This window comes from Felis catus, chromosome B3, assembly GCF_018350175.1.
Source record: "Felis catus isolate Fca126 chromosome B3, F.catus_Fca126_mat1.0, whole genome shotgun sequence".
NCBI classification, from domain to species: domain Eukaryota; kingdom Metazoa; phylum Chordata; class Mammalia; order Carnivora; family Felidae; genus Felis; species Felis catus.
The window spans coordinates 141,851,782-141,865,355 of record NC_058373.1 but is presented as its reverse complement, the minus strand read 5'-3'; the positions used below and the strand labels follow the sequence as shown (position 1 = coordinate 141,865,355).

At 56.9% G+C, this 13,574-nt stretch overlaps 1 protein-coding gene across 1 annotated transcript in view; it reads right to left on the bottom strand.

Annotated features, from left to right (window-relative positions):
• The window catches only part of EML1 (EMAP like 1), a 187,538-nt gene extending 174,637 nt beyond the window's left edge, over window positions 1–12,901 (bottom strand). Inside the window, exon 1 of the mRNA XM_006933114.5 lies at window positions 12,705–12,901. Coding sequence (XP_006933176.1) covers window positions 12,705–12,732 — 28 coding nt within the window. The 5' untranslated portion in view covers window positions 12,733–12,901. The remainder of the gene's footprint in view (window positions 1–12,704) is intronic.
• Window positions 12,902–13,574: the final 673 nt, after the last annotated feature.

Below are 13,574 nucleotides of genomic sequence, written 5' to 3'. Positions count from 1 at the left end.
GGCCCCAGGGCCTTGGGCTTGACGTCTCTTGTCTTCCGCTGCTCAGAACCTCTGGGAATTACCATCCCTTCTTGCTGCCACTTGCTTGTAAAACCCACGTGAGATCTCGTCCCTCCTCTGCTCCAAACCCTCCATGGCTCCCGTCTCACTCAGGGCCAAAACCAGCGTCCCCTCTCAGCCCGCGCAAGGGTCCCGCGCTATCTTTCTGCCCCCTCCCCTCGGAGCTCATCTCCCACCCAAACTGACCCCGCTCGTGTTCTTTGGAGACACCAGGAACTCCCACTGCCGGGTGGTGGCACCTGCTGTCTCCTTCCGCCAGGAACGACCTTCCCCCAGATGCGTCCAGGCCTCACTCTCTGGGTTCACCTCTCTTCTCTGAGTCATAGTCCTCCCTCCATCCTTTTCACCCTCATCACCACAGTTTGGTTGTGTGTTCTGTTTCTGGGGCGTCAGCCCCGCGAGGAAAGGGACGACACCTTCTTTGCAGCTGCTCCGTACGTGTTTGCTGAAGGACTGATGGGCTCACTACTGCTGCTGCCTCTGCTCCTGTGCTGTCTGAGCAGCAGGACTCACTTGGTAATAGGAAGACCCCCCTGCAAGGCTGTCTCTAGCACACCTGAGCCTCGGCTCTTCCCCAGGCCCTGGATGGCCGTGCTCTCCTGGGCCCCGGTGCCTTCCATGCGCCCTCTGGTCCGGAAGACCCTTCTCTCCCTTGTCACCTCCCATTCGTCCCTCAAGACCTGGCTTGGGATCACCTCCTCCGGGAAGCCATCCCTGTAAATCTCGAGTCCTCGCACACGGTTCACCGGCCTCTCCTTGTCTATCTGCTAATTTGTCTTTCTGTCCAGCTGTGACAGACCATCCTCTGTGCCCCCAGGACCCAGCAGTGGCCTGGCCAACAGCAGGTGCTCAGGACGTGATTAGCGGTTAAGTGAGCAATTACTTACAGTTTCTTTTCTTTTCTTTTTTCATTCCCCTTCACAGACCCTAGAACTTCACCTGAAACACCTCTAGAGACACCTGCTCTAGACCGGTTCGTTTCACAGACGGGGCAACTGAGGAAGGCGGGAGGCAGGGGAACTAATTCCTGTCCGGCATCTTCTCTGGGCCGGGCACCAGCGTCTGGGCAGGGTGACGTCTCCTCTGGCCACCCCCAGCTTCTGTGAGACCCTCGGTGGCTGTCCCTTTCTGGACAGAGGTCACAGCCCCGAACTGAGGCTGTGGCTTGCTAGGACTCTCAGCTTAGCCTGAGTCTTTTCGGAGACAACTGACTTGGTACCTGCATTTCATAGAAAGATTAAAAGGGTTTCTGAATCCAAAAACTTCCCTTTGTGTTTCAAAGGAAAAGCCTGGAGAGCCCAGAGAGGAGAAATCTGTGTGTGGGGGCGGGGGGGGGGTGGATCTGAGACCCTCAGACTGTCTCCCTGGGTCCCCAGCCAGAGCCCTGGGAGGCCGCAAGCTTCTGGGGAATCCTGTGTCGGGGCTGAAGATACCAGACTCTAATCACAGGATCCTTTGAAAGTTACCATTACCATATATGGGGAGGGGGTCTTTGCAGATGTAATTAAATTAAGGATCCTGAGATGGGGGAGGGGGGGCTATCCTGGATTATCCAGAGGGTCCTAAATGCCAAAGTGAGAGTACTTATAAGAGGGAAGCAGACAGAGATCTGAGGCACAGAAGGGGGACCATGTGGCCCCAGAGGCAGGGATGGGAAGGATGCGGCCACAAGTCAAGGAGAACGACCCCAAGCTGGAAGAGGCCAGGGACGGACTCTCCCCCAGTGAGAACGCGGCCCTGCTGACACCTGGGCTTTCACCGCAGTGAGCCTAGTGTCAGACTTTGGGCCTCCCGACCTGCGAGAAAATTAATTTCTGTTTTTTTTTTTTTAACATTTATTTGTTTATTTTGAAAGAGAGAGAGTGAGCAGGAGAGGAGCAGAGAGAGAGAGAAAGAGAGGGAATCCCAAGCAGGCTCCTTGCTGTCAGCACGGAGCCCCGCGCGGGGCTTGAACTCACCAACCGTGAGATCGTGACCTGAGCCAAAATCAAGAGTCGGACGCTTAACTGACTGAGTCACCCAGGCGCCCCGCGACAATTAATTGCCTTTGTTTTACGCCCCAGGAAATGAACACACGCCACAGCCCCACAGCCGGACGGGGCAAGAGTAGGAGGGCTTGGGGGGATGGCCGGAAGCTGCCGGGCTCACTGGGGCTGGGTACACGGCCGTCCTGTCTCGGACCATGTGGTGCAGTCTACACCCCAGAGATGCCTCGGGGTCCCAGCACGTGGTGGTCCCAGGTGACTCGGCGCAGAGAAACAGCAGCAACGGTATTCAGTCCAGCAGTCGTTCAACAAACATTCCCTGATGGGCGGTGGACGAGAAAGGCGTGGTCTCGCCCCCCACCCTGCCCTTGACCACATGCGCTCTTTCATTCGTGCTTGGCGGCCATCCTACACGGTATCATCGGCCTCATTTTGCACACGAGCAAACAAAGGCCCAGAGAGACTCTCTGGCTTGCAAAGGTCACACAGCGCCAGGTAGCAGAGCTCAACGGCCCGTGTCCCTCTCTCTGACTGATTCCCCAGCCACAATCCCGTGCCTGCCTCTCGCCTGCTGCCCCGAGTGGCCCTGGGCACAGTGGCAGGGCGAGCGAAGAGCCTGGCGTTCCTGCCCGCTGCAGCACCCGTACCCTGCACCAGAGTCTGGGGTCCCCTGGGGGAAAGACCCACCTTTCCCAGATGATAGGCTCAACTGAACATCCAGGGCTGTCAGGGTGGGCTCCGTGTGTTTCTCCCGCTGGGCTCCAGAGAGACCATGCGAGCTTCCCCGCGGGGCAGCCCGATGAGCCTTATCTGGAGGTGGATTTGTTTTCCACTCGTGATGACCCGATCGTGTTCCCTCACCTCCTGCCCGGCTCCTGGCTCGGCTCCCGGCTCAGGTTCCAGCTACACAATCAGCCTGACCATCGGCACCTCGGCCAGGCCCCAGGCTCCCGCCCAAGCTCACGGGAGGATGCTCCTGGCCTATTTCCAGAGCTCTCCATTGACAGACGGAAGCTTGTGAGTGCAGGAAGGGCAACGTGACCAGCCTCGAGCGTAGTCAAAAGGAGGAGGCCAGATAACTTACGATAAGAACAACGTGCAGGTGTCTCTCACCAGAAACCCGAATGACGGGCCAGGCTTATCTTCCCGGAGCGTGCGGGCTGGACCCCTGCCTCATCTGCCTCTCCCCGGGGTTTGTGCGGACGCGGCCGGGTCACGTGGCCTGCCCAGCCCGGCAGCTGGGGAAGGAATCACCCAGGGCCCGGCCAGTGTCAGCCAGCACGTTCTCCGATGAGGTCTGTCCTTTTCTAAATGGGCTTGGAATTTGCAGAAACCTCCAGGTCTCCAGCTTCCTCCGAGTCCCCTCCCTCACGCCAGCCCTCAGAGGAAACACATACTGGGCAGCCCCTCCTCGCCAAGACCCTCAAACTGTCTCACTGAACCCTCACCGCTGCCTGTGAGGCAGGCTCTGTTGCTGTCCCCATTTCACAGATGAAGATCTTGAGGCTTAAGGTCTCCGAGGCGAGAGGTGATGCCAATGAGGACACAGAGAGACACTCAACGCCATGAGTGACAAGGGAAAGGCAAGTCAAAACCACAGTGAGATCCCTTCACACCCACTAGGATGGCTGGAGGCAAGGGGACAACAGCAGGTGTGGCAAGGATGTGGAGAACAGGAAGGCTCTTGCTCTGCTGCAGGGGCGTGCACTGGTGCAGCCACTGTGGGAAGCCGTTTGGGGGCTCCTCGGTTCAACGTGGAGCCACCTTAGGCTCCAGCAACGTCACCTCGAGGTGGCCGCCCAAGAGCCACGAAAACATCGGTTCACACAGGAAGTCAGGCACTAGTGTCTGTAGCCGTGTTGGTCATGATCGCCGAAAAGTAGAAACAACCTAAATGTCCATCATTTAGGCTGATGGTTGGTTAAATAACACGTGGTGTCCCCGTACAAGGGGAGAGTATTTGTCCGCAAGAGGAATGAAGCACTAAGACCACAATGTGGAGGGACCTAAAAACGTCACGAGGGGGCGCCCGGGGGGCTCAGTCCGTTGAGCGTCTGACTTCGGCTCAGGTCACGATCTCGCGGTTCATGGGTTCAAGCCCCGCACCAGGTTCTGTGCTGACGGCTCAGAGCCTGGAGCCTGCTTTGGATTCTGTCTCCCTCTCTCTCTCTCTGCCTCTCCCCCACTCATTCTCTCTCTCTCTCTCTCTCTCTCTCTCTCTCTCTCTCTCTCAAAAATAAACATCAAAAAAAAAAAAAAAAGTTATGTGAAGCGAAAGGAGCCAGTCACCAAAGGCCACGTATTGTGTGGTTCCATTTATAGGAAATGTCCAGAACGGGGAAATCCACAGAGACAGAAAGAATAGTGGCCGCCAGGGGCTGAGAAGGGCGGTTAATGGGCAGGGATTTCTTTTCAAGGCGATTAAAAAGTTCTAAAACTCACTGTGAGGATAGTTGCACAACTCGGTGAATAGACCAAAATGCCCTGACTTGTACCCTTGAGGTGGGTGCACTGAGTGGTATGTGAATTACATCTCAACAAAGCCGTCGCCCCCCAACCAAAAGGAACGGTGCCCAGTGGGCCCCCAGGGCCCTGCGTGGAGCCCGCAGCCTGTGTATCACCGGCCGGTCCCTTTTTGCCCCCCTGTGGGGCTCCGGGGGACCTGCGCACAACTCCTCCGGTCAGCTGCCCCCCAGGGGCCTCCCCGGGCCGAGGCCCCAGCCCTTCCCTCACGCGGTGGGACCCACGCACACAGGATGCGCCGGATAAGCACCCCCGAAGTCAGGTGGTCCACTGAGACCACGGGCTCCTCCAGAGAGGAGCACTAAGAAGGATGTCTTCTGTCTTCCGCAAGTGCGCCAGGGCTTTGACATGTTTTTCCGCCCGAAACAAATGAGGCGGGAACTCTAGAGGGTGTGTTTATACTAGGTAGAGAGTTCCCCAGACAGTTTGGCTTAGAGGTTGGAACGTGGGGTCCGGGGCTGCAGGGGCATCTGATCCCCAGCACGGACTCCACCGACCCCAACCCACATTCCGGCTTTATTCTAGCCATTCGACTGACACCCTCGCCCCTTATAGAAGGGCTTGGAGACAACCTCCAGCCTTTGCAAACCATCTTTTAAAACCAGCTCTCGTCTCCTTACACAAAACGACGTACGGCGTTCGCGGCCACGGCCCTCCGGTAGGCTGTAAATTCGTACTTAAAGTCGTCATTTGTTACTACAAGTCCAGTGGGAAGCCTCTTGCTAAACTGGCTGCACAGCCCTTGTGTGGCGGTGTCGTGGGATCAAGGAAACAGTGTCTGTGTCAGAGAGATGAAGCACAGACTCATAGTTTACTTTCCAATACGTTTCTATGATCGTTTCTTTTTAAAAAGAATTTTTTTAAGTTTATTTTATTTATTTTGAGAGAGAGAGCGCATGAGCACTGGAGAGGCAGAGACAGAGAGAGGGAGAGAGAGAGAATCCCAAGCAGGCTCCGTACCATCACCACGGCGTGGGGCTCGAACTCACAAACTATGAGATCATGACCTGAGCCCAAATCAAGAGTCGGTCGCTTAACTGACTGAGCCACCCAGGCGCCCCTCTGTAATCATTTCTTTCTAATCTCAGACCCGTCTCTTTATCCGTTGAGTTTGTTGATTAGACGGCCTCAGGAGCTATCCAGCCCTAACCCCCTCTTTGGCACCTTAGCAAATAATAAATCACTACAGCTTTTTGGCAATTAGCAGCTCATGTTCCTCTCGGTTACGCCTTTCCTTGCTGGTGGTGTGGCCAAATTTTTCAGAAATGTGTGTTTATGCTTTTAAATGCAAATTTAACTCTGTGGGAAAGAACAGGTTTTGAAAAATCTTGCCCCTTGCTTTGTGATCTGCATCTTGGAACGACTCATAATCTGCATTTCAGATGCTTCCAGACCACAGCTCAGACGGTACGCTCCGAACATTTCATAATAAAAATAGATGACTTTTTTTTTTTTTAAGTCAACTGGGAACAAAAGTCAATGGGGGGCAGATACAGTGGTTCACGAGTGGAGGGCCGTACTCCGCCCTCTTGCCATTAGGTGTGGTCACGTGACTTGCTTGAGCCAGTAAATTCCAACAGTGGCAGCAGGGGCCACTTTTGCATGGGAGCATTTAATCGTCCGTGTGGCGTCTCTGTCTCTCTTTTTGCCTGCCTCATAACGGGGGGAACGTGGGTCCCTATGGAGGCATTCGGCTGAGCCACCGCCTAGGTCACCCACCCTGAGAGTTACCCAGATCCGCAAAGGTCTTTGCATGAGCCAGAAGTTGTTGCCCTAAGCCACTGAGATTTGTTCTTTTCCAGAGCATACTGGACCCATCCTGAGTGACACAGTCGGTAAAAAACAAAGGACCTGTTTTGATGAATATAAAGATTTGAAATCAGCAGCTGTGGATGACGATGTGTATCTTTCACCCGTCTCAGCCACAAATTTTTGTATTTTATTCTAACTGCATAGATTTGAGAAAATACAGTTAAGTCGTTGCAAACACCAGCAGCTTCATTTTATTTTTAAACGCATAATGAAGTTTTTAAAAAATCCCTCTTGCTCTCTCTCAAGAATGCTCAATTAGAATGAACCCTGGGTGGCTCAGTCGGTTAAGCGTCTGACTTCGGCTCAGGTCGTGATCTCACAGTTCGTGGGTTCGAGCCCCGTGTCGGGCTCTGTGATGACAGCTCGGAGCCTGGAGCCTGCTTCGGATTCTGTGTCTCCCTCTCTCCTTCCCCCTCCCCCACTTGCACTCTGTGTCTCCCTCTCTCGAAAATAAACAAACATTAAAAAAAAAAAAAAAAACCTGTTTAGAATGAACCCAATCCCTTAAAGGAACAGACATGGTAACTTGCATTTCCAAGTTGAATTCCCAACAGCTTGTAACCTGTATATTCTTGTCATAAGCGTTAAGGCCCCCCGAAGGGTATGATGATAGGAGACTAGGATTCAGTAGGCAGAGAGGGAAAGATTTGGTCCTGGGGTCCCTGGGTGGGGAAAAACACCTATTCTGGAACAATGCTGAGAGGGTCGGACCACAGCAAGCCCCCTCAGGCGTAAGGTTCCTCTTAAGAATGGAAGAGAGGGGCGCCTGGGTGGCGCAGTCGGTTAAGCGTCCGACTTCAGCCAGGTCACGATCTCGCGGTCTGGGAGTTCGAGCCCCGCGTCGGGCTCTGGGCTGATGGCTTGGAGCCTGGAGCCTGTTTCCGATTCTGTGTCTCCCTCTCTCTCTGCCCCTCCCCCGTTCATGCTCTGTCTCTCTCTGTCCCAAAAATAAATAAACGTTGAAAAAAAATTAAAAAAAAATTGATATTTGTAGGGGCACCTGGGGGCTTAGTTGGTTAAGCGTCCCATGTCAGCTCAGGTCCTAATCTCGCGGTCTGTGAGTTCGAGCCCCGCATCGGGCTCTGTGTTGACAGCTCAGAGCCTGGAGCCTGTTTCCGATTCTGTGTCTCCCTCTCTCTCTGCCCCTCCCCCGTTCATGCTCTGTCTCTCTCTGTCCCCCAAAAAATAAATAAACGTTGAAAAAAAAATTAAAAAAAAAAAAAGAATGGAAGAGAGCCCACCTACCCCCCTCAGGTTTGCCCTCTGGAATGTGACCCAAGACCTAAGTATGGCCTTAGGCCACCCCTTACAATGGAAACAAGCCAATGGGGAGTGGACAACCCAGTGCCTACAGCTCTCAAGCCAGTAAGGGTAGAACCTGGGAAGGAGCAAGGAAGGGAAGGGGACGCTGACCAGAACCTTATAAAACAAGGACCCTCCCCTATAGTCCTTGGTGTTCACTTTCCAATGTCCCTTCTCTGTAAAGACAGCTTCCTTCCTTCCAGATCTTCTACTCTAATAAAGTTTTGCCTGCTGCTCATTTTGTGTCCCCCTTTTCCTTCGTCGAAGCGGTGAGACAGCGAACCCCGGGTATTGTGGTAAAAAATCCTGCAACACACTTCAGAATCTGGAGCAGGGACCTGAACCAAGAGGAGTGAAAGTTTACTCGTTTGCTGCTCAGAGGGGCTCGGGCCCGATGAGGGCCGGTGCAGAGCTGGGGCCTGAGCCCTGCCTCCTGTTGGGACACAGGACACGTGGGCAGGGCCACGTCACCTGTAGGATCCTCGGAGGCCAAAAAGGAAAGGAGGCTTGTTACGGGTCACACAGCAATGAACGCCACCCAGACATATCTATCCCCCGACACCCAACTTGTCCAGGCCGGAACCGTTCAACCAGACGGTCGGGGGTGGGCGCTCCAAGGGTGCAGGGCCCCCAAGGAACCGCAGAGTCAGGGGAGGGGCCCCGGAGAGGCAGAGCTGCACTGAGGCCAGATGAGAAAGAGAGAGAGAGAGCAAGCAGGGAAGGGGCAGAGAGAGGGGGGGACAGAGGATCCAAAGCAGGCTCCACGCTGACAGCAGAGAATCCAAAGCCGGGTTCAAACTCATGAACCGTGAGATCATGACCTGGGCCGAAGTCAGACACTTAACTGACTGAGCCCCCCAGGTGCCCCCCGCCCATGTGTTTTTACAGACCAACCCTGGGACTCTGCCAGGTCACCCCCGAACCCCTGGAGACGAGCATCTGTCCTGTGGACCTTCCCGATGGGGGCACCAGCACAGACCATGGCCTCCCTGCAGCCTCCCCGCTCCCACACTCCACAGTTGCCAGGCCCCCCCGGTCCCCCCGCCCTTCCCCTCCTGAATCAGCCTCACCCTCTCCCTTCAGGACCATCTTGCCAGCCTCCTCCTGGGCCTCTCGACCTCTAGATTCTCTAGTCCCTCCACCCCACACATGGAAGCAATCCGGGTACCCTCCTGGCTAGAGTTCTCACTGACTCCCTATTGCCCAAGAGATGAAACCCGAACCCCATTACTTGCCTAGAAAGGGGGAAGCCCTCATCACAGGAGGGGAGCCACCTAGAGAGCTGACAAGGCCCAGGGACCACGCCTGCCACCTCTCCTGGGGGAAGATACTTCCTCTCCAAGAGTAGGTCCTGAACAATGAAAATGTTTTGCTTTAATCTCCTTGTAGACACAGGCCCAGGTCCTGAGGTCGGTTGGTAAAACCCAGGCCAGGACAAGGAGGGACAGGGAAGTGGGGCTCTCTCTGGGCTCTGGGGGCGCCGGGAGGAACTGAGTGAGATACAGGTGGCCCACTCCAATGTCAGGCCCTGCACCCTCAGAAAAACCTTCTTGTTTCCGGGCAAAGAGAGATACTTGGGGATCCTTTGGGGGACCCCAGAGAGATGCTGTCGGCTGCGCACCCCCCCCTCCCCCCGCCAACCCGGCTGAATCACTTGGAACAGCTCCAGGACCCGCAGAGCTCTGAGGGAGGTGATAAAGACAGGGGGCCTGTCTGCTGCTCACCGCACAAACACAGGGAGGCTGGGGCCCAGAGGGGGCACGGCATCGGTGGGAGGTTGCACAGCAGGAGAAAGAGAGTCCCTCTGTTGGCTGAGCACTTAATTGGGTTAGGGGTGTCCATCCTCCCCCCACACACACCCTCCAAAGCAGTGAGGAGACTCACCACTGAGGCTCAGAGAGGCTAAGTGACTCACTCAAGGCCACAGACCCCGGGAGTGGTAGAGCAGGGATTCGAACCCTGGGCTCCCATGCACTCGATTCAGTGCTCCTCTGAGAATACAATGGCCTATTCTTTGGTGCTTGGAACCGTAAAACTGCTTTGCTGGAAACTTTCCCAAACATGTGGGGACTGACAGCACAGAGGCTGCATTCTCTTCCTGCAGAGTTCTGCCGAGAGGGGAGGGGACAGACCACGAGGTCAAAGGCAGGAAGACACAATCAACAGACCCAGGATGTGTGGAGCCAGCACCTTCCGGCCCCTGTGTCCAGTCCCCCAGAGGGACACGGTGGGGCCCCATTTTGCAGACGAGGAAACGGAGTCTCCGCGGGGAAGTGGCCCATCCGTGCCCTGCTTCACTAAGGGGCAGAGCCAGGCCTAGAATCCAGACAACTGTACGGGAAGTACCTTCCCTGGACGTGCTGTGCAGGCTGGCGGCTCCCGGTGCAGGCGGGTTCCTGCTATAAATACAGTGTTGACTCCTGGTAACCTTAGCCTCCAGGCTCCCCTGTCCAGGCACAGGGCCATGAACCCAGGAGCCGACTGCCTGCCACTGTGCTCCTGATCTGTGAAGTTTTCCTGACACGGTGACAAGGCACCACATTTTTTTTTTTTTAACAGGCTCCAAATTATTGGAGACAATGCAGAACTGGCTAGCCATCTCCAAAGCGGGAAGGGCTGCTGTTCAGACGAGAGCGCAGATGGCCTACAAGACCCCCAGCCCCCACCCTTGGGCGAGCAGGGTGGGATTTCCCGGATGGGGCTCTTGGTCTGGGTGTGAATCCCGACCCTACCGTAATTTACCAACGGGGCAAACTTGGACAAGTCTGTTTGCCTCTCTGAGCTTCAGTTCCCCCAGCTATACAGTGGGGTTCATGCATGCCCCTCCAGGGATCGAACAATGTCTCCAAAGTGGCCAGGACACGAGACACAGCAGACCCCGTGTTCCTTTCTTTTTCCTCTTTGGCTGCAGCTCATTTATTGGTTGAATGGTAGTTACAACAGCTACACCTGTTAACAGTAAGCCTGGTGTTATGTTAAGTGGGTTACAGGCCTCCAGTCACTTACCCCTCGTTGGAACTTAAGGAGCTAATGTCCTATCATTGTTAACAGATGAGGAAACTGAAGCACAGTGATCCGGAATAATCTGCCCAAGGTCACACAGGTCACACAGGTCGTGGGTGGAGAGCGGAGAACTCTCCCAGGCCCGGGGATTCGTTTGTGCAGATAAGTAGAAATATTTCACAGCTGTCTCCCGGACCCATTCACTGCCGCGGGGTTGGCATCCTAGAAAGTCTGGCACTTTAGACGACACGTTCTAGGAGACCCCTCCCCAGTAAACAAACACGCACCCTTGCCCCCGGGTGCTGTCTTTACTCCTGCCAACCAGGTTGCACTGAGAGTCCAACCCGGCAGAGACCCGAAAGCATCCCACGGTATTTCACAGGCAGGAGGCCAAGTCCTGAGCTTGCCGGAGGTGACCTTCCCAGCGAGGGTGGGCAGAGCCACGGTGGTATCTGCCGCCCCCCAACCCAGCTGACCGTCTCCTACACAGCGAAGGGGCAGTAAAGGCCGTGTCTCCTCCCAGCCTCCTGGACACACACACACACACACACACACACACACGCACATGGCTCCCATTCCATCGCCCTGTTGGGCTAAATATTGTTCTGGCCCTTCCTGAAATACCCATCTACATGCGGGTGGTTTTACAAGCTGCTAAAAGCAGGGCCATGTCCCTGGTGGAGGGAGAGAGCTATTCCGGGTTCGTGTCAGGTGTGGGCAGAGCCAGCCAGAAAGGGCCTGTCTGCTGCACACATCCCCCCCCGCCCCCCCCCATACTGGCTCCTCGGCGGACAATTCCTGGCAGCCAGCACCACTGACGCCTGGCAGAAGAGGGTGAGGTCAGGCCATTTTTGTCGGTGTCCCCCTCCCCAACACACACACACACACACACACACACGCAGAGTTCCAATTCCGACTTGGCCAGGTCCAGGCGCCGGGATGGTCCCTCAGACACCATGCGGGGGAGGGGAGGGGGCACACTACCGTCACTCACAATCTACCCCAGGACCCCAGGACAGCCAGACGTGCCCAGGATTCTCCACGGTGGTGCTTGGCAGATAAGGGATCCACGGGCCACTGCCGTGCCGTGTCTTAGGCAACAAGCCGCAGCTGGAGGGGCCAGACCGGGATACACAGGCTCCTGAGCCTCTGGGCTCCTGCCCAGGACCCTCCACCTGCTGCTTCCACGAAGCCACCACCAAGTCCTCACTGCACACCCGGCACCAACAGATAGGCTTTCACCCGCCGGCACAGTGAACCTTCCCAACCACCTGTGGGTGAGGAGCTATTACCACTGTCCCTTTTTTCACTTACGGGCTCTGAGCCTCAGAGATGTCCACCCCAGAGCTCGTCTTCAACCGGAAGGAGCCAAGGGTGGCCAGGCAGGGGCACAGGCAGCCAGTCCCCACCAGACCCCTTGCCCCGGGGAGGGCAGGGGCACGTGAGCAGACCCCAGTATCCGAGCACCCCTCTGCCTTTGCGTCCCTGGCCGTTTCCAACCTAGAGGATTTGGGGACCCGCGGGGTCCTGTGCCTTGTGCAGGCAGGCCGGGGGCTCAGAACTTCCCGGAGGTCTCAGACCTTTGGGGAATCAGATGGCAGCTGTAGGCTCCCCCACCCCGGATCAGTGTTCACACACACTCGTTTGCATTCGGTCGTGGGGGCCCATGGCACCCTGAGCCCACTGAGGGGCCCAGTCCAGACCCCGCCGCACTGTGGGGGTGAGCTCCGCACCCCCCGCTGGTGGCGGGAGGGGGTTGCAGCGGCCACAGTCCCCTGCTCTAGCCCCATCGGGAAGGCAGGGGGTGCAGCAGAACTTAGCTTTGAAAGTCCAGTTCCCCTTCCAGGAGCACGGCCCTCCCCCACCCGCCCCCCCCCATCAGGCATCAGGCTGGGAGGAAGGGGGTCCGGCCCCACAGCTGCCTGCAGCCTGGGGTGGGGGCGCCCGGTGCCCTCAGCGACCAGGAGCTTTGGCTCTGCAACCGGAGACGCGGTGGGTAAATATAGCACTGCCACTCACCGGCCGAGGGGCCCTCGCCGTCCGACATGGTGCAGGAGACGGGCGGGCAGCCGGCCACCAGCCTGCGGGGACGCTCAGAGCCGTCAGTGGCTGTCACCCACCTGGTGGGGCTTGGGGCTGCCGGGCCTGCTCTGCGTCCAGTCCCCAGGCAGCGTCCCGCCCCAGCCGGCCCGGCTGCCCCCACCGCCCCCCCATGCTGGGCTGGGCAGATAAGAACGCGCTCCAGAGCCAGGAGCCCGCGGGATTGGTGGATAAATCTGGGCACTGCCCTCCCCTGCCCTGGGCCTCTCCCGGGCTGCCTCGGAATGTTTCCTGCGAGGCTGCTGCACCCCTGGGTGCTCGGGCAGTCCCCAAGAGCCAGCCCCAGCCCTGGAGACCCCAGAACGCCCACAGCCTCCTCTCCCTAGGAATGGTTCCACCCGGCCAGTGAGTGGCTTTCACGGCCACTGGAGGAGACGACGGAGGGATGCCCCCACTGAGTCCGTGGTTGTCGTCTTAGCTCTCTGGAGCGGCCACGACCCACCCAAGGCCACCCGGCCAGTTCGGGGTGTGGCCAGAGCTGGACTCTGGAGCCTGACGGTCTGTCTCCAAGGCTACGGGAAGGCGTGGCCCTTGCCTTCGCTGGGCAGACCAAGAGCAGCCACTTTTGGGCACCTTGTGGGGTGCCGGCTGCTCCACGTGTGCTGGGGGTGCTCTGGGGGGGGGGTAGAGATGGATCCCTGGGGGCAGCCATGTGACTCAGGGTCGGGCACAGAGTGGGTCCTCAGGAAATTCCGGCTGGGAGAACACATCTCAACAAACACTTAGTATACACTTGCCGTGTGCTTGCCTGAGAGGCAGGGTGGTCCTTCTCTTGGGTCCCCACAAGGG